Source organism: Loxodonta africana, chromosome 3 (assembly GCF_030014295.1).
Source record: "Loxodonta africana isolate mLoxAfr1 chromosome 3, mLoxAfr1.hap2, whole genome shotgun sequence".
Lineage (NCBI taxonomy): Eukaryota > Metazoa > Chordata > Mammalia > Proboscidea > Elephantidae > Loxodonta > Loxodonta africana.
In genome coordinates, this window is record NC_087344.1 from 210,397,709 (window position 1) to 210,417,865 (window position 20,157).

General features: G+C 41.3%; 2 protein-coding genes across 21 annotated transcripts in view; one reads left to right on the forward strand and one right to left on the reverse strand.

The window, feature by feature from the left end:
- Positions 1-9,449, forward strand: part of SCYL3 (SCY1 like pseudokinase 3) — a 72,553-nt gene extending 63,104 nt beyond the window's left edge. For 6 of the 8 annotated variants that reach the window (XM_064282962.1, XM_064282961.1, XM_064282957.1 and 3 more), the window contains 2 exons: positions 583-1,271; positions 1,458-9,449. In XM_064282962.1, the coding sequence (XP_064139032.1) occupies positions 583-1,271; positions 1,458-1,529 (761 nt within the window). In that variant the 3' untranslated portion in view covers positions 1,530-9,449. The remainder of the gene's footprint in view (positions 1-582; positions 1,272-1,457) is intronic. The other 2 variants (XM_064282960.1, XM_003414879.4) reach the window with 1 other exon arrangement.
- The window catches only part of FIRRM (FIGNL1 interacting regulator of recombination and mitosis), a 58,911-nt gene continuing 40,307 nt past the window's right edge, over positions 1,554-20,157 (reverse strand). For 7 of the 13 annotated variants that reach the window (XM_064282954.1, XM_064282953.1, XM_064282943.1 and 4 more), the window contains 8 exons: positions 17,068-17,253; positions 15,653-15,775; positions 12,611-12,706; positions 10,311-10,424; positions 5,822-5,926; positions 4,978-5,058; positions 3,836-3,955; positions 1,554-2,987 (listed from right to left, as the gene is read on the reverse strand). In XM_064282954.1, the coding sequence (XP_064139024.1) occupies positions 2,754-2,987; positions 3,836-3,955; positions 4,978-5,058; positions 5,822-5,926; positions 10,311-10,424; positions 12,611-12,706; positions 15,653-15,775; positions 17,068-17,253 (1,059 nt within the window). In that variant the 3' untranslated portion in view covers positions 1,554-2,753. Of the gene's footprint in view, positions 3,650-3,835; positions 3,956-4,767; positions 4,868-4,977; positions 5,059-5,821; positions 5,927-10,310; positions 10,425-12,610; positions 12,707-15,652; positions 15,776-17,067; positions 17,254-20,157 lie in introns of those variants that run through there. The other 6 variants (XM_064282945.1, XM_064282944.1, XM_064282947.1 and 3 more) reach the window with 6 other exon arrangements.

Genomic DNA, 20,157 nt, shown 5'->3' on the forward strand with positions numbered 1-20,157 from the left:
TACACCAGATAGTTTACTTTGGGACTTCTGATGCCTAGTGCAGCATTTTCCAGATCATACCCAGGACAGTAGATGTGGAAGATGTTCACAGGCGTGTGAGGAGTGCCGTGGTTAAGTCAGCCAGGGGAGGTGTGGGCAGCGGGCCTTCACAACACGTTGCACAAAGTTTCTCAGTGCCGCGGTTACACTCGAGGAAGTCTCTCTAAAACTAGGGTATGTTAGGGAAGCCACGCTTCTTCAGTGTGCACAGAATTAACACCTTGAGGGAAATAGAGCATTTCTGTTTACAGACGGTAAACACTGAGTGTGAATGTTTAGTGAAGGATTGGGTGCTGTGGTTGGTTAGGACTTGGTGTGCTTCTGTCGGGTTACAGTTGAAGTATCTGGCTAACTTTACCTGACACCTGTGATGTTGATCATACTTTGCCGAGGTGTCTTTCTTGCAGTTACTTGTGGTTGGCTGTTTCCAGGTCATTAGCTCCGTATGTGTCTTCAGCTTGGCTAAGTGCTAACCTTCCTCTAAGTGTACTGCTTGCTCGTAGCCAGCATTTTACAAGAATAATTCCTGTATATATTCCATAGGTGACCAGTTTTCTCAGCATGTTAAATTTGCCATGAATGGAATCTCAGATGTGAAAAATACTTCAGAGGAAAGTGAAAACTTCCCATCAGATTCCAAAAAGTCTGAAGAGTGGCCTGATTGGGGTGAGCCTGAGGAGCCTGACGACAAAACGGTCAACATACACGTTTGGCCTAGAGAGCCACGTGATGCTTCCAAGTCCCTGTCCACTGTGAAGGAGGAGTCTTGGGATGACTGTGAGCCCAGCAATCTAGATCCTGATGGAAACCTCGGAGGCAGAATCCGTGCTTTCAGACCTGTCACCTCAGGGGAGCAGAAGCCCATCCCTGCTCTGCTGCCGCTCACTGAAGAGTCTGGGCCTTTGAAATCAAGCTCCTCTCCAGAGACCAGGCTTGTACAGAGCGGGGATGACCCAGACCACATCAAGCCGCCAAAAGTGTCGTCACAAGCAAGGTCACTCAAGGTTCCGTCGGAACTTGGTCTAGGAGAGGAGTTTACCATTCAAGTAAAAAAGAAGCCAGTTCAAGATCCTGAGTTGGACTGGTTTGCTGATATGATCCCAGAAATTAAACCTTCAGCTGGTTTTCTTATTTTACCTGAACTGAGGACAGAAATGATGGCTCCCAGCAAGGACGATATCTCACCAGTGATGCAGTTTTCCTCAAAATTTGCTGCAGCAGAAGTTACTGAGGTGAGGATTAGTGAATTGTGGTACTAGTTAAGGATGTCCCTCCTGGTCTCAGTCGCACTGTCCTGCCCTTAATAAACATGTTGTTTACCCAGTGAGGGGAAAGACCAGTGTAGGCAATTGGTTAAAATGGTCGAGTCAAACATAAAATGAAATCAGCTCCTATAAATGGTATCTTCCCTTCCCTAGAAAACTGTACTGATGGCCTCAGCTAAGTGTTTAATGGTCCACTTGTTAGCACGAATAACCTTATTTGGATGAAAAGAGATGAAGCCAAGAATATGGTGTTATCAAACTGATTTTATTGGGTTATATGATCCTTGAGAATTCACTGTCCTACCATCTGGCTTTGTAATATTGGAACCAAGGTAATCTTTCCTTTTGTATTTTACTTAATATGAGAAATGAATTCTGGCATCAAAAGACAAGTGATGGCTCCTTTTATACTCTTTACTTTCCTGCAAGTGATAGGCCTCTTTTACTTTTTTTAATTGTGCTTTAGCTAAGAGTTTACAGCCCTAGTTTCTTGTTCAAAAAGTTACACACATAGTTTTGTGACACCAGTTGGAGTCCCCACGATGTGACAGCACACTCCTCCTTTCCACCCCAGACTCCCTGTGTCCACTTGTCCAGTTCCTGTCCCTTCCGGTTCTTGGACAGGAGCTGCCCATTTGGTCTTGTATCTGACGGAACTAAGCACGTTCCTCACGTGTGCTATTTCTTGCCCTTTTACTCCATAGTGCCCGATACATGCATGGTTTTTAGCGGGTTGCTCCTGGTGTGTTTTCTTTTGCAGGAAGAGGCTGGCGGCTGGGGAGAAGAAGGGGAGCTGAACTGGGAAGATAACAACTGGTGACCACGGGTATGAATTAAACTTTAGGAAAAAGGATTCCTTTTGTTGTCTTTAATCAAATTAATACCTCAAAAGTAGGCTCTGAGGACAAGAAGACCCAAGGCAGCCTGTTTTTCCCATACCAGGAGCTCTTTTCTTGTCTGTGCCAACTGCAGTGTGAGACCCCAAGAGGTGGCTGGAAGCCCAAGGAGGGGGAGGGCCCAAGTGCACCCGACTGAGGCCGGTCTCTGTGAGAGTAAGCTGTATTATGGACTATGATGTACTGGAGAAAATTAGCTGTAAAAAGTATATAAATGATTTTAAATGACTAAGGCTTCCTTAGGCAGCTTATTTATTTGTTTACAGTCATACTATCTGAGTGAATGAATGGTCCTGTGTGGACTGACCCTTCCACTTGTATCACATTGTACCAAAGTTCTCAATGAGAAATATCCCCAACTATACTGTTCTCTAAATGTCCAATAAAGACTATTTTCACTAGATTCAACTTTACAGAAGCTGTTTTATGTGTTAGAAAAGGTAAACACGCTCATTACATCAGTTTGCTTTACACAGTACACTGTAGGCTGACAAAGCAGCATGTACCCAGTTACGTCTAGTGATAATCAGGGCCGGTCCTCTGAGTCTCTACCCTAGAGCAAACAGCGTCGTAGCTTCTCAATCCTCCCCTGGAGCGCCTCCATTTTCATCAGCAGCCAGTCTGGAGCGGGAGACTTCTGGAGCAATGACTCAACTGCCTCCAAGGCCCCAGCTGCTGTCTCTACTGCCGACCTGTACTCCTCTTCCAAGGGGGGCTCCTGACGGGCTCTTTTTGCACACGGCTGCGAAATGAGGGAAGTGGGGCAGGTAATACCGTAATAGCCACTCTGAAAATGATAAAGAACTTTGCTTCTGGACTGTGGTGAAGCTTACTAGAGCAACTTCTGAAACTGTACAAAAGTTAATTCCAATCCATTGCTTCTCCACGAGGGCAAGCCCCCCACCCCCGCCCCAGGTCATCTGGAAAACTAAGTGAAGGCGTTTTTGGTTTGTCGGTGACTGGGGTGCTACTACCGTTCATTGCCCAGGGCCAAGGAAACTATCTACCATACAACAAAGGCATCTGGCCCTCCCGTGATGTATTTAACCTCAAAGATTTCAGGTATAAACGCTACATGTCTCAGACAACTTATTGATATACATTTAAAGTTGTGTTCTTTTTGTAAGAATTGTGACTAAAACTTCCCAAAACATTGCTCTTTTATGGATTACTATTTCAAATATACTGTTAGTGTTCAGAACAGTGTTTTGATTATCCTTAGTGTCAGATTTCTGCCTTTTCACAGGCAGACAATGCACGAGGCAAGGCATCCAATTAAACAATTTAGAAGGTAAGTCAGTGGGTTTTCTTCTGTGATTCGGATACTAGTCATTGGTACAATGTAGCTTCCCCAAAGGCTACTACAGATGAAAGTTGTCTTCTGGTTATAGTTGGTATGATGTTCAAAACTTTTTTTTTAAATAGTTCCACCTCTATGGATTTGATAACCTTTAAGTAAGAAGAAATGTGATTTTAAAAGAGCAACTACCATGATAGAATTTTACATGTCTAGTTGTATTTGGTTTCTTAGAAGTTCAGTATGAGTTCAAAACCAAATTTTAATTAATCACTAAGTAAGAAGGGCAGAATTACCCCCTTGCTAAAGCTTGACCCATCCTGAAAAGAATCTCCTACCTGTAAAGACAACCACCTTGCTTCTTCCCTAGTCACCTTAACAAAGGGCTCCCAGAAGACCTCTCTCTCCTGTTTCACACGTTCCACTCTGGCGGCTTCAGTTTCATCGAAAAGCCCAGTCTGCCACAGATCACGAAAAACCAAGAAAATGGTGTGTGATGTTCAGAAAATGGAAAAACCAAGTAATTCGCTGTGTGTGTGCGCTTATAAGTTCTGAGTGTTAAGCCATTCTCTTAGCTTGTGAAGCAAGCAGTCGCTGGAGGTTAGCTGGACTCCCTGGTGACTTTGGAGGTTCATTACTGTTAACTGGTGTAACTTGGATAAAACCACTCTGCAGTGCTCTCCTCCCCTAGGGAACCACTGTAGAGGCCTCTTACCAGCGAAAAATGATAGTCTGCTCATCTCTAAGGTACGGCTAAGAAACCGGCCACACACACACTTAAATCTAGTTTGTATTTGTACATATACACTTACATAACATACAGTATGTATTTACTGTAGTATGTATTGAGTTCAATTTGATCAGTTCATTGTTAATACAGCCCTGTTTAATGATGGGGATATAGTGTTAAAGAAATGAAGTATTTTTAACCATCGTGCATTTTCTCCTGGGGATCCAACTTTGTGGTATAATGGTTCTGCCGGTAATTTTAAGTTAACCTTTAACTTACCTAACACTATAACCCAGAAATCTCAAAATATGTACAAATGTGGGAGCTAAGTTATTCAATAGTTTGTTTCAAATTGTAAAAATGGCTTTAAAAAAAAATGTCATGATCTTGGGAAAAAAAGATTTTGGTCTCCATCAGTGTAGAAAAGCCATGCCTAAATGATATCTGCAACAGTGGAAATAGGTGTTCCTCTTGCTTCCTGTTCTACGTGTGGTGACGACATCCTCAGGTACAGCGAGTGCTCTTCCAGATGAGCCACCTTGGGGCCTGCGTTATCAGCGCTACCAGACCTCGGGCTGAGCGTTTCCTGTCTGCAACTTACAACATGGTCTCAACTGCTTAATAATGTTCCGTGTCACCACTGAAAAGTTTAGGATATCTAAGTAAGTTGGTTTACATTATGCAATTTTGAAAAAAAATACAAAGAACAAAACGGGACATTACTATCTTGATTCTGAATAAACGAGATACCTTTTCCAGAAAGGATACAACTTTGTTCTTAGTTTCTTCAGAACTGAGGCACCATGGAACTACCTCCTCATGATTTGTTCCCTGTTAAAAGATCAGTAAGACCAATTTTGATACATTTCAACAATTTGCCAAGACAAATACATGAGTTTAAAAACTACCTTAAAAACGCACTTTAAAAGAGCGAGCCAGAGGAGTGAGAGAGGACAAGCTCATGGCTTTCCAGGGTACCTTGGGAGAGCACAGCATTGACTTGTGTACACAGGTACCGTGTGAGCTGTAATTACTCCAGGTCAGTCACACTGATTCCTCTATACCCCTCACGACCAACCACATGACTGCACACCCATGAAAGAGTGAAGGAGCACCCGTGCTGAATTAACAGGCTCAGGTTCATCGACCTAAATGGTAGGTTCAAGATGCAACGTATTGTCACTCAACCTCGAAATGCCGTCTGGATGACAAAGCTGAGTTAGTAGACCTGGTCTGAATGTCTTGCTAACCAGAGGACCTTAAGAAAGTCATCCCATTTACTTCCTGTAAAACAGATGATTAGTAGCGTTCCTTCCAGGGAGCCCAGGTGGCACACAAACGGTTAAGCTCTTGGTGGCTAACATAAAGGTTGGTTCGAACCCACCCCGCACCCGCATTTTATGAGCGTGATCTGCTTTCATAAAGATTACAGTCTAGAAAACCCTATCGGGCAGTTCTACTGTCACATGGGGTCACCATGAATCAAAAATTGATGTCACCCAACAACAACAACAGCTAAAAAATTCTACAGATAAATAGAAAAGCAGCTCAGTAAATGTTTTTGGAATCCTGAAGGACTGGTGCTAACACTTACCTCGGCAAACCGGGTAAAGGCCTCCAAGGTGTGCTGTTCTAGCAGCCAGTTCCTGTCAGCTAGCAGTAAGGCAAAAATACAGGAGAGGTTGGGCAGGACCTCGTCCTAAAAAGAGAACCAATGCTAAGTAAATACAGAAAAAGAAATCTCACTAATATACATTGAATATGCCGAATGTTGTAGAGTTCTGTGATTCTGTCCCAGTGAACACATGGCAAAGAAATTTGCTGAGATAGGCCATGTGCCTTTGTATTTCTTCCAAGAATTGTGGCCCAATCTCTTCTAAGGGGCTACCAGCTCTTAAGTGTACCCGGAGTAAAGGGATATGAATGAAAAACGAGAGGAAAAAAGCAGAACCATTAAATTCTCGTCATGCACGACACTCCCCTTCTCTGTCCCCTGATTCACACTTTCCAGTTCTTACTCTGTTCTCTCTAGCCACAGCAGGCTTCTTTTGTTCAAAATTATTTTGTTGTGCTTGTTTAAGATAATAGATCAATTTTACATTCAAAAGACACTCAGCCTTTTATGCCTACTGTTGGTATTTTTCACCCAAACTCCACCACTCAGTTTGTTGTTGTTAGATGGCATCGAGTTGATTCTGACTCATAGCGACCCTGTGTACAACAGAAGGAAACACTGCCTGGTCCTGTGCCATCCTCACAGTTGTTGCTGTGTTTGAGCCCACTGTTGGAGCCATTGAGTCAATCCATCTTGTTGACGGGCTTCCTCTTTTTTTGCTGACCTTCTCCTTTATCAAGCATGGTGTCCTTCTCCAGGTAATGATCCCTCCTGATAACATGTTCAAAGTACATGAGACGAAGTCTTGCCATCCTTGCTTCTAAGGAGCATTCTGACCTGTATGTCTTGCAAAACAGATATGTTCATTTTTCTGGTAGTCCACAATATATTCAGTATTCTTTGCCAACACTGTAATTCAAAGGCATCAATTCTTCTTTGGTATTCCTTATTCATTGTCCGGCTTTTGCATGCATATAAGGTGATTGAAAACAGCATGGTTTGGGTCAGGTGCACCTCAGTCCTTAAAGTGACATATATGCTTTTTAACACTTGAAAAGAGGTCTTTCGCAGCATATTTGTCTGATGGCATGCATCGTTTGATTTCCTGACTGCTGCTTCCACGGGCGTTGGTTGTGGATCAAGTAAAAGGAAATCCTTGACAATGTCAGTGTATCACCATTTATCATGATGTTGCTTAATGGTCCAGTTGTGAGGATTTTTGTTTTATGTTAAGGTGCAATCCATACTGAAGGCTGTGGTCTTTGATCTTCATCAGCAAGTGCTTCAAGTCCTCTTCACTTTCAGCAAGCAAGGTCGTGTCATCTGCGTATCAGAGGTTAATGAGTCTTCCTCCAATCCTGATGCCACGTTCTTCTTCATACAGTCCAGCTTCTTGGATTATTTGCTCAGCATACAGATTGAATAAGTATGGTGAAAGGATACAAACCTGATGCACACCTTTCCTGACTTTAAACCATGCAGTGTCTCCCTGTTCTGTCTGAACGACTGCCTCTTGGTCTAGTGTTCTGGAATACCCATTCTTCATAATGTTATCCATAATTTGTTATGATCCACACGGTTGAATGCCTTTGCATAGCATAGTCAATAAAACGGAGATAAACATCATTCTCGTTATTCTCTGCTTTCAGCCAAGGTCCATCTGACATCAGCTATGATATCCCTGGTTCCACATCCTCTTCTGAATTCACATTGAATTTCTGGCAGTTCCCTGTCGATGTACTGCTGCATCTGCTTTAGAACGATCTTCAGCAAAATTTTACTTGAGTGTGATGTTAATGATATTGTTCGATAATTTCCTCATTCTGTTGGATCACTTTTCTTTGGAATGGGCACAAATACGAATCTCTTCCAGTTGGTTGGCCAAGTAGCTGTCCTCCAATTTCTTAGCAGAGACCACCTCTGCTGGCTTATCCTTTTCCATCCATCCTCTTAATGTTGAGCCATCTCAGGGAAGGATCTGGGTTCTCCTCTCCCATCCTCCCTATTCTCTGGGTCCTCTCACGCAGTGATCATCACCACATTACTAGTTCCAGGGGTAGAGTCTCAATCTACTTCTGGACTCCTCAAGTATATCTGAGAAGGTCCATTACTCCCCTTCCTTGAAAAACTTTCAGTTGTCACCAGAAAATGACTTTTCTTGTTTTCCTCGATTGGCCACGACTTCACAGGCTCTGCCCATTGTTAACTGTTCAGCCTCTCAGTGCTGGTGTGCCCTGGGGTTCAGGCCTTGGACCTCTTGTCTAAAAATAGTGCCCTGGCCATCTCATCTAGTCTCATGGCTTTAAAAAACATCTCTACACTGATGACTCCCCTAATTTATATCCAGCCTGGGCCTCTTCTCCTGAATTCCAGATTTGTATAACCAAATGCCTACTTGACATCACCACTTGAATCACAAAAAGGTATCTCAAATTGTGTGTCTAAAACTGGACTGCTGACCCCTCATCCCAATCAGTAATAATTCCCTCAGTCTTCTCCATCCTTCCAGTTGAGACTCCTTATCCAATCCATCAGCAAGTCCTGCTGGTTCTACCTAGACACGCTGACCCTTCTCATCACCTTCACTGCCGCACCCTGGCCCAAACCTCCGCCATCTCTAGCCTGGATTATTACAGTGGCTTTCAAATGTTCTTTATGGCTTCTCTCTTTCCCCATCAATCTGTTCTCCGTATTGCAGTCAGAATGTTCTTATTAAACCACATGTGAGGCCACATTACTCAGATTCTTCCAGTAGCTTCTCCTGTACCTCAGAGTAGAAGCCAAGTCCTGTCAATGACCTAAAAAGCCCCAATCCTTCCGTGTTAGCCACACTGTCTTCCCTGAACAAATCAGGACTGCTGCCATTTCTGAGGCTCTGTACTTGCTGTTTCCCCGGTTCAAAAGACTTTCCCCAGATACCCAAATGGCTTGCACCCTTTCCTTCAGGTTCGTACTCACTTGTCACCTCAGCGAGGACTCTGCTGACAAGATTCCATTTAGAATTGTACCCTCACATGTACATTCGCTCTCCTCTTCCCCGCTTACCGCCGTTTCATACACTACTGACATCGCTTTATGGCCTGTTGCCCCTCAGTGGGCTGGGGGTGGGCGTTTATTGGTTTTATTCATTATTGAATCCTCAGTGATGAAAACAGTGCCTGACACATAGCAGGAGCTCAGTAAAATTTTCTAGAATGCATAAATGAATCTCATTTTACGGCTTTAAATGCATCCTATATGCTGATGATTCCCAAATTCTTCTTCAGCTCTGGCCTCACCCCGGGAATACATAAGGCTAAGCATAGTAACTTCTGCTAATAAAACATCTGTTCTACAACTTCTGGGGTCATTCAGGGCCTGTTAAAAACCAAAACCAAACCTGTTGCCATCGAGTTGATTCTGCCTCATAGTGACCCTAACAGGACAAAGGAGAACTGCCCCATAGGGTTTCCAAGGAGCGCCGGGTGGATTCGAACTGCTGACCTTTTGTTTAGCAGCCGTGGCTCTTAACCACCACACCACCAGGGTTTCCCAGGGCCTGTTAGCTACGTACAAATGAAGCAGCATTTTGGAATTATATTATGCAAAAAAAAAAAAAAAGCCCAAATGCAGTATTTTCAAACACTTTGGTCAAGCAAGCTGAAATGCAGCTGTCAAATCTACACTTATCTAATGAAGCAGTCTTACATGGATGGAGACAGGCTGTGTGGTTTTGTTGAGTTGTGAACAAATGCACTCACAAGAGAGCCCTTCAGAAACAAACTGGTTTCTAAGGAAAATTTTTGGTTTTAAAGATCTTAATCGCATGGACTGAGATACCCATCATGTGTTTGTTCCATTACATAAAAGGGCTTTCGTCAGTCTGCTCTTCCCATGAAGTTTTAAAAAAAAAAAAAGCTATCTAGAATTGCTGGATTTGACCATAGTAAAGGCAGAACTCTCAGTTTAGGAGAATGGACTTCAGCTGAAATTCAGAAGTGTATTACCTCTTCCTCCCTCACAGGAACCAGGTCTTTACAGAAAACCTTTATATATAAATATCCATTTTCACTCAGACATACTTTGCAGCATTTTCTGAAATACTGTCTTAAAAAAAATAGACTCACTTTTGTGGATACAAAACCAAGAAAATAACTTCAATGAATGACCAAATCTCCAATTTTCTATACTGTTCCCTAGAAGACATACGTATGCTTTCCTCATCTGTGTGCTAGAGCCCATCTGGAGTCTCACATACCAGACTGCAGCCAACCTCATAAATCATTTGTATGTCACCATATATTTTTCTAAAAGAAAATAAAATTCCTGTTTTGACAAAGTCTTCACCCTCTCTTCAGAAACTAATTTCTTTTTCCTAATTTTCATCATCAGCAATCCACAGAAAGTCACAGATTTAAAGCCTAAAAATTCCTTAATCACTAACTCTTGCAGGTTTTATGTACGAACAACAGGGTTAAGAGGGTATTACCTGGATGGCTTGAGGTATAAAAAGCTTCCCCAGGGAAGACAAAAAATCCAGCACTGCCAGGCGGGTATGGTCAGGAGGCTGTAACTGAAGCAGTGAGGGCTGCAGGGCCACCACCTGAAGAAGCGCAGAGCAAAAACACAGTTACAAATAAAAATAGTAGTTGGTATAGACACAGTGAGTAAGATTTGGAAGCGTATGTGGAAAGGGAAAACAAAATAGAAACCAGAACCAAAGGCTCCACAAAGCCTAAACTTCAAAGGTGGAATCTGAACAAGACAAGAGACTGAGGCAATTATGACAGCATTCTTCCTTCCACACCTTCCTGCCTCCAACCACTATAAAAAATGCACATTTTCCTGAAAAACTTTATATACCAAACCTTTAGAAGTAATTCTGTATTTTAAATGTCACGAGTTCATTATTTGAAGCAGGGACTGACAAACTTTTTCTGTAAAAGGCCAGACACTAAATACTGTAGGCTTTGCAGGCATGTGTGGTCTGCTGCATTTTTTTTTTTTAATAGCCCTTTACAAATATAAAAAACATCCTTAATTCTTGAGCTGAAAACTGAAGAGCCAAATTTAACCAAAAGGCCACAGTTTGCCGATTTCTCATTTAAAGGAACACTGAGGTGAACTCTTCTATAAAGGAAGCAATACCCTATGAAATGATCATTTTCTCTCTGAAAAATTTATTTATGTTGAAATTCCAGAATTTTAGTTATTTGGGTAGGTACATGTCTTAATTTTCTAGTGCTGCTGTGACAGAAATACCACAAGTAGATGGCTTTAACAGATAGAAATTTATTCTCTCACAGTCTAGGAGACTAGAAGGCTGAATTCAGAGTGCCAGCCCCTCGGGAAGGCTCTCTCTCTGTTGGCTCTGGGGAAAGGTCCTGGTCATCAGTCTTTCCCTGGTCTAGGAGCTTCTCAGCACAAGGGTCCCAGGTCCAAAGAACACGCACGCTCCTGGTGGTTCATTCTTGGTGGCACGAGGTCCCTCTCCTTGCTTCTTTTGTATCTCAAAAGCAACTGACTCAAGACGGGACCTAATCCTGTAGATGGAGTTCTGCCCCATTAACATAACTACCTCTAATCCCGCCTCATTAACATCATAGAGGTAGGATTTACAACACACAGGACAATCACATCAGATGACAACATGGTGGGCAGTCACACAATACTGGGAATCATGGCCCAGCTGAGTTGACACACATTTTTGGGGGACACAATTCAATCTATAACAGTACATTATATCAAAATTATCAGTATTTAAAAACAAAAAAGCTTTTAGAACCAGCACATTCAAATTACTGCATTCAGTACAATTTAAAAGTCAATTATATACTGTATTTTTATTCTTTATAAATTAGTAATCCATGCCACACATTAGTAATAACTAAAGAATATATCTAACTAATAAATATTTATTAATGCTGACTTCTTCATGTACACAACCATTAACCAGAGCTGACTAAACACAAAGCTGTTCTTAGTTTTCCTTTCTCAGTGCTACTGAGATGTACTGTGATGGAATCTCACCTCTTCCATCATTTCCTAAACAGGAAGGGCTAGTTTTTCTTTGGAAGTTTTTCTTTCCTTTATCCTACCGGACCCTGAGTTTAAGCCAACGCTTGATCTGGGGGATCAGTTCTGTCCAGTGTGGACTCGTTCCCAAGCCTCTCGATCACTTCTGATAAGATGAAAGCCTTTCTCTGTCTCTCTCCATCGGCTTAAAGCCTCCAAAGGAGGTGCATTACCAAGGCACCACCATGAGCCCCCCAGACATGACCCAAGCTGACTGTGCTAGCCGTGCAAACCAGGGGCCAGAGGGGAAATTCAGTAGTGCTCTTCTTTCAAAATGATTTTTTTCTCAAGGAAACCGGGTTATCCTTAAGCCATATTTGTCCTACTCCACATTTCCACTGCTGCTTAAGGGCCTCTGAAAATGCTGCGAATGCAAGGTTTAGCACATAAGCTGTCCGTGACTCCTAAGCACAGGGATTTTCATGGGCAGCCAACAGCAACAAAAGTTATAACTGCTCAGTATCAGAGTGACAGGGAAGAAAATACAAAGGCTGAATTAGCAGCCCAGTATAGTACAATACTAGAAAGAAGAAATGAGGAGACATCCTTGAGGAAGACAAAGATCTTAATGCTTACGCTCAGTCCAGTGAGAAATGGATAATAAGCACTGAAAATAAATCATTAAAAAGGATTGTTTCTAGAAAGTTGTTCTAAGTCACTCCAGTTTAAGAACTTCCTTAGTAAACAAAGTATCAGCTTGCTCTCTGTTCTTACCTGACTTATCAGCTGAGGATCTAGAGTTTGAATGAAAAATCCCAATAATGGAAGTAAAAGGCTGAATGTTTGTTGAACATAAGGTTGACCCGTTACCTTAAAAAAAAAAGCACAAAAGAATTTTGGTGAAAAATTTCAATTACACAAAAGTATACATAATATTAGCTTTTACTGAGCATTCATTATGCACCAGGAAATATGGTAAGCATTTTATATTTATGACCTCATTTATGCCTTACAACTACATGAGGTAGATATTCTTGCCCCCACTTTGACAACAAAAACAACCCACTGCCATCCAGTCGATTGTGACGCATAGTGACCCTAATGAGAAAACAGGGTCAGAAAGGTAAGTTTGCTCAAAATCACACGGCTAGGAAAAAGCAGTCACAATTCAAATCCAGATTTAACTCTAAAGGGGATCTAGTTACTTTTTTTTGCCACTGGAAAACCTTACATCCCTTAGTCTTTTTAAATTTCTCTTCCTCATAATTATTGTTCATATCATATCAGCACGGAGATACTCAATGAACATCTGCTGAATGATCTGCGAGCATCATTCAACGCTGTGGTCCTCCAGTCACTCGTAGGTTGTTTCTCCTGATACAGTCAGGATCCTTAAGGTGTCTTCATTTTTTTTAATTCCTTTATCTGATTTTTCTTCATATATAGTGGTGCTAAGTGCTTTATCTTCGAGTTCACCCATCCTGCCTTCCACTTGCTCAATTCTGCTCCTCTTTCTGTCGAGTTGTCTGATTATGTAATTTCATTGCTAATCTTCTGAATTTCTGATTTGCCGTCTATGGATTTTCCCAGCTTATTAAATTTTTCCTTGTGTTCCCGAATAACCTTTTTAATTTCTTCAATTGCTTTATCTGTGTGTTCCTTGGCTTGTTCTGTGTATTGCCTGATCTCCTTCCTGATGTCTTGAAGGGTCCTGTATATTAATCTTTTGTATTCTGCCTCTGGTAATTCCAGGAATGCACTTTCATCTAGAAGATCCCTGGATTCTTTGAGAGCTTGTTGAGGCAATCATGGTCTGTTTCTTTTTGTGACTTGATATTGACTGTTGTCTCCAAGCCATCTATAAGTTACTGTATTAGTTTATTTTATGTTTGTTTACTGTATAGTAGCTACTTGCTTTGTTTTGTTTTGATATGCCCAAATGGGTTGCTTGAGGGAGCTAGCTTGATTATTTTCACCTTTGGAGCTCTGACGACCCGTCCCCAGATGGCTTGAGCTGTTATCAGTTATATCAGCCTAGGAGTCCATTCACTTTTATTGTATGAATTCAGCTCAGGTGTCCAGGTAGCTGATCATCAAGTATGTGGTACAGGCTCTGTCCTACAGTCTTAGAGGGGCAGGGGTAATTGCTGTAGGTACTGGTATCTGGTTGCGGCAGGGTCACACTCTGAACAAGGCAGGGGGCTAGGAATCGTCCCCCAAGTGTCTCTGAGGAAAGTGTGTCTCTCTTCCCTACAGTGTACAGATGGGTGGGTTCTGAAGATGGACCATAAGCACCCAAAGTTTTTGGTTGTAAGGACTGGGAGGTACCAGTTATCCTTGGACCCATCATGGGTGCCTGGGTGACCTGAGTAGAGCCACTAGTCCTTAGGCTCCTCATGTGGGTAGGTGAGGACCCTGTTTAATACGCAAAGCGGTATCAAACATCAAACAACCCACCTCTCCACCACACAGCTAAAACAGTTATAGTCTGCCAACAAGGGCCTATTCTCCTGAAATAGGCCCACACAGGTCCATGCATGGGGGAAAGGTATTCAAAGTCCATGGACCGTTTATGCCTGGACAAGAGCCACTTCTGTCCTGAGCTCCCCTGGTTAGTGGAGCTGGCAAATTATCTTTTACCCCAATTGCGAATTTATTCCTTCTCCAAGGCCTGGAAGATGGCTCTAAGCGCTCAACAGGGCCTATCTCAGGCCCAGGGAAATCAACAGCTACTGAAACCGGGTTGAGGGCAGGGGCGTGGTAAAATATACACAAGTACTTAGCTTTTGCAGAGAGCGCCATTCTTCTCAGGTTCTGGAGGTGTGAGTGGGCTGTGCGGCTGGCTGCCTCTCCCTGAGGAAACTGCTGCTAAACGCTAGTACCAGCCCACCACAGCCGCTCCCAGGAATGGTGCCTGAGGGCTCCCAGCAAATCAGGTCAGGTAACTCCTCTCCGCTTCTGAACTGTCTCTTCCTCCCCCTGCCACTCAGTTCATTTTCTAACTTTGCCTTTGATGTTCAGGGCTCCTAGCTTGTCATAAATATACTCGTTTCACTTGTTTTTTCGGCTCTTTGTTATAAGAGGGTTTGCTGGAAGCGTCTGCCTACTCTGCCATCTTGGCCCCACCCCCTCATTCAACATTGTGGAAAGAACTTGTTGAAGTCGAAATATGATAGCAGGGAATCTAACCCTATATAAACATTAATGATAAAACACCTGCAAAATCTATTATTCCCCCAAATATGGATGTTGCCTTCGACCAGAGGTCATACATTTACTTCTACTTAGTCAAAATAAACAAACGTCCTATTTAGGTTTGTAACCTAAGAAACTTGGTGAAGGTGTTTACAATCCTGCGGTAGACAGAGATCTCTCTATGTCTTCACTTGGCTTCTTGGCTTTGTTAGGAAAGACCGCTACAAATTAGCCGTATCTCTTCACTTGCCCCTTCCACCTTTCCGCCACACCATTCTCCATTGCCCCAAAGATTTTAGAAAAGACATTAAAATCACAAAAACAGGCTACATTAATCCAAGAGAGAAGAGAAACAATTACTAGCGGAAGCTGTGAAAAGTAGTTAGAAGGGCTGTCACCGTCACTTTACTGAGTTCTAGTTTTGCTAATGTAGTTCTATCACACTGAAAACGAGACCTGCCTGCAAGAGTGCAAATAGGAAATTTTAAATTCTAATCCCAAGTTCTACAAAACATTTAGGGAACGGAGATAAACTTTTCTTTACAAGAAAATTTTAATACCATATTTTTTCCAATATTCTTTAATTTAGTCTTCAAGGAAATAATAAGTTGTTTTCCTTACCTGTTTAAGGTTTAAAAAAGCCCAAAGCTGACTCCCAACTTCAATAATTGCAGTTTGTTGTCCAATATCCAAAGCTTCCCCAGCAGAATTACACACAGTAAGCAAAGCAGAGAGTGCTGTGTTCTAGAGGGGTCAGAGGAAAAGGCCCTGAGTTTCCACACCAGTCTTCAGAGAATCCCAGGAGCCCAATTACCCAGAGTTTATCTGTTACTTAAAACTCTTAATAAAAATCCATTTGGAATAATACTCTAAAGAGTCAGCCATTTTTTAAAGCTATTTCTTTAATTATATTTTATTAAAATTTTCTTTATAAATAAAAACATATGCTTCATTTTTCTAAATAAATAAACTTTCCTTTTAGGATAAAAATTTAAGAACAAAATGAAAAAACAGCATTTTTAATAAATAGGTTTGATACAAATGGTCAGTATGGTCAGGCTCATTTATAATATTCATTAACTAAAACTTCCATTTTTTCACATTATGCATCCAGCAATCTATTCAGTTTAGCAGATTTTTATTGTTGCTGTTGTTTTATAATTAATCTTTAATTCCTCAGCAATGCTGCATTCAATAAGCAAATAAAATATTTATTTTTCTGTACACTGCCAAACTAGAATGCAAGTCCGTAAGACTAGAATTTTCATTTGTTTTGTTTCCGATGTATCTACAATGCCTAGAACAGAACCTGGCGCATACGAACACTCGAAAAGTATGCATTAAATGAATGAATAAACAAACATTAAACTGGAAAATTTAACCACATGTACTATGTTCATTCAGCTGTGAAAAATCATACATTGCCTACTATTGCCTACTTTTTATACGACATGAATCTTTTTTATTCCATTATTTTGTGAGATGGCGTTCTAAGTAGAAAGGTACATAAAGGCTAAGAATAGGTTTGCATAAAATGGGGGTAGTATTTTGTCAAACAGAAGAGTCATGTCTGTATAATTCAGAGAGGCATCAACAAAATACTATAAATAACGTATTTTATAACGTGTTTAATTTTACTCCAGTGTGTCTTAAGTGATGAGGGGACTACTCCCCCCACAATACACACACATAATACAATTTGCCTCAATCCAGATAAGTTTCTCATAGACCCTTTTACAATTCAGAAATTTGAAAACCCTGTTCCAGTCTAACCTGAGGGCAAGGACTAACTTGTTGCTGTCGAGTCAATTCTGACTCATATTGACCCTGGATGACAGAGTAGAGCTGCCCCATAGGGTTTCCAAGGAGCAGCTGGTAGATCTGAACTGCCGACCTCCTGGCTAGCAGTTGAGCTCTTAGCCACTGGGCCACCAGGACGCCGAGGGCAAGGACTGCATCTGTCTTACAACCTATCCCCATACTTAAAACACTGTTCAATAAATAGCCATTGAATAAATCAGTCAAAATTATCATACCAGAGACTCCAGTTCTCCCAATGTGTGACCACTGCTCAGCCACTCCCTACACTGGGTGGTGCCTGCTCTGGTGACCTCAACTGCAGTTTGCTTCCTCAGGTCAGCAGATAAAGCCTGGAAGGAAATATATTGCCACAGACACAAGTTTTCTGCTTCTTTGGGGGAAAATTTCTGGATAAACTCCACCTGAAATAAATTGTTAAGGAAACAAATGTGACATGAGACACTCTGATGAATGGATGCACAAAACCTAAGAGTTAGCCCCCATATTCAGTATTTTAGAAACCTCCAATTGCATGGTACTATCACATTTTATCACAAGGCACCAGCCCAAGGTGGCTTGAATGAACATACATTATTATTTTTGTTGTTGCTGCCTTTTTATTTCCAAGATGATAAGCACAGTTTAAGTGTGGCACGGCAGAAACACACTAAAAAAAAAAAAAAAAAGAAAAGCTAAATAACGTGCTTCATTATTAGGTCAGATAGTCTACTATGCCCCACCTTTACTGGGGTCTGCTGTTTTCCTAAGTATCTGTGTACTCACTGCCTTGTACAGTTAGGTCAAAAGCGACATTCCAGACAGGTCACCAAGACTGACTTAGCTAGCCTTTGTGGCTTCCTGTGCTCTCAGATGGCTATGGCAGAACACTTAGGATCACAGGTTCAGCTTTCCACATGGGCGACCTGGCTCTGCTCTCCTTGAGTATTTCATAGTTACGGACATGTTAGTTTCACAGTGCAAGTGGATCAACTCATCAGTCAAAGAGTGTGGCTGGCAAATCCATTGTAGCACTTTAATACCAATTCAGAGTGTTTGCTGAGTTAATGGAGAAGCAGTACCGTTTTGTTAAAATGCAGGTGTCATCGGGAGCTACTGAGGCTGGATGAACCCCTAACCTGCTGCCCTGCAATCATCTTTACACCTTGAACAAAACTATCCCCTGAAGTCTTCTTTAAACCAAACAGTTTAGCTTACTTAGAAAAGAATATCTGCCTTGAGCATTGTGCTCTGTTACAGAATTATAAATGATCAAATTGATCAAACTGACGACAGCAACTCGAAAGGTTAGGCGAGAAACTTAAGGGCAGGGATTTTATGTTAATGGTGAAGGAATAATTTGAAAAGGATAGTGAGAATGATTGTACAACTTGAAAAATGTAATCAATGTTACTGAATTGTACATGTAGAAATTGCTGAATTGGTTGTATATTTTCACCAGAATAAATAATTTTAAATAAAATGCAGACATCAACAGACTAGATAAAAATAGAAAGCAAAAGTTCTGAAAAAGTTAAAATGTGAAATTAGTTTTTGGTGGAAAATGAGCAAAAACAATGGTGTACTTAACTACCAAATTAACCATAATCTATCTATGAAGTATATTAGCGTATTTTTAAAGAAGCAGTATAATTCAAATTACAATATATAAAATCTTCTTGATGACTTAACACGTCCTACCTCCAAAACTTAAAAAAAAAGCTGATTTAAGCCTAGGACAATACTATATATTAAATTTGACAAAGAAATGTACTATGTCATGTACTACATTTCTTTTGCAGACAATATTTAACTGTCAAAACAAGGTAGCACTCATGTGACTACCTGCTGTGACAGGTATTAAAAAAAGAGATAGACAGGTATTACAGCCAGGAAAATGGGTCCCTTGGTGAACTCCATGTCTATTTTAGTAAACAGCTTTATTCATGAAACCAGACTACATCAGGAAAGCCAAGAAAATTGTGCCAACTAATGAATAAATATCACCTTTCTTTACAATAAACTACGGTAAGTGAAAGAGCTAGTTCCCCTACCAAAACAGGAGCTAAAAATGATGCCCTGGACAACATAAACGGGTAGGTGGTTCCATTTTTACACAGAGTTAAAGATCCTATTCTGAGGTCAGAAACCGTGGCCTTAATAACAATTTTAAAGATTTAAAACTGCTAAAGCTGACAGCCCCCACGTGTCTGTCAGTTTGTCGTACTGTGGGGGCTTGTGTGTTGTTGTAATTGAAATGCTGGAAGCTATGCTACCAGCATTCAAATACCAGCAGGGTCACCCACGGCAGACAGGTTTCACCTGAGCTTCCAGACTAAGAACAGACTAGGAAAAAGGACCTGGCTGTCCAATTCTGAAAAGAATTAGCCAGTAGAAACCTTATGAATAGTGGCAGAACGTTGTCTGATATAGTGCCAGAACATGAGCCCCTCAAGGTGGAGGGCACTCAAAATATGACTGGGGAAGAGCTGCCTCCTCAAAGTAGAGTCAATCTTAATGACGTGGATGGAATCAAGCTTTCAGAACCTTCATCTGCTGATGTGGCATGACTCAAAATGAGAAGAAACAGCTGTAAACATCCATTAATAACTGGAGCACAGAATGTACAAAGTATGAACCTAGGTAAATTGGAAATCATCTAAAATGCAATGGAAGGCATGAACATCGATACCCAAGGCGTCAGTGAGTTGAAATGGACTTGTACTGGCCGTTTTGACTCGGACAATCCTGTAGTCTATGATGCAGAGAATGACAACTAGAAAAGGCATAGTGTTGCCTTCATCGTCAAACAGAATTTTTCAAATTCTATCCTGAAGTACAACGCTGTCAGAGATAGAATAATATCCATACCCCTACAAGTAAGACCAATTAATAAGGTTATTATTCAAATTTACATACCAAACACTAAGGGCAAAGATGAAGAAATTGAAGATTTTTGCCAACTTCTGCAGTCTGAAATTAATCAAACATGCAATCAGGATGCACTAATAACTACTGGTGACTGGAATGCAAAAGGTGGAAACAAAGAAGGATTGGTAGTTAGAAAATATGGCCTTGGTGATAGAAGCAATGCTGGAGATCATAGGATAAGAATTTTTTAAGACTAATGACTTCTTCATTGCCAATACCTTTTTTCAAAAACAAGTGGTGACTATACACATGGACCTCTCCAGATGGAATACACAAGCATCAAATTGGCCACATCTGTGGAAAGAGATGATGCACAACCTCATTATCATCAGTCAGAACAAAGCCAGGGGCTGAATGGAACAGACCATCAATTGCTCATAAGCAAGTTCAAGCTGAAG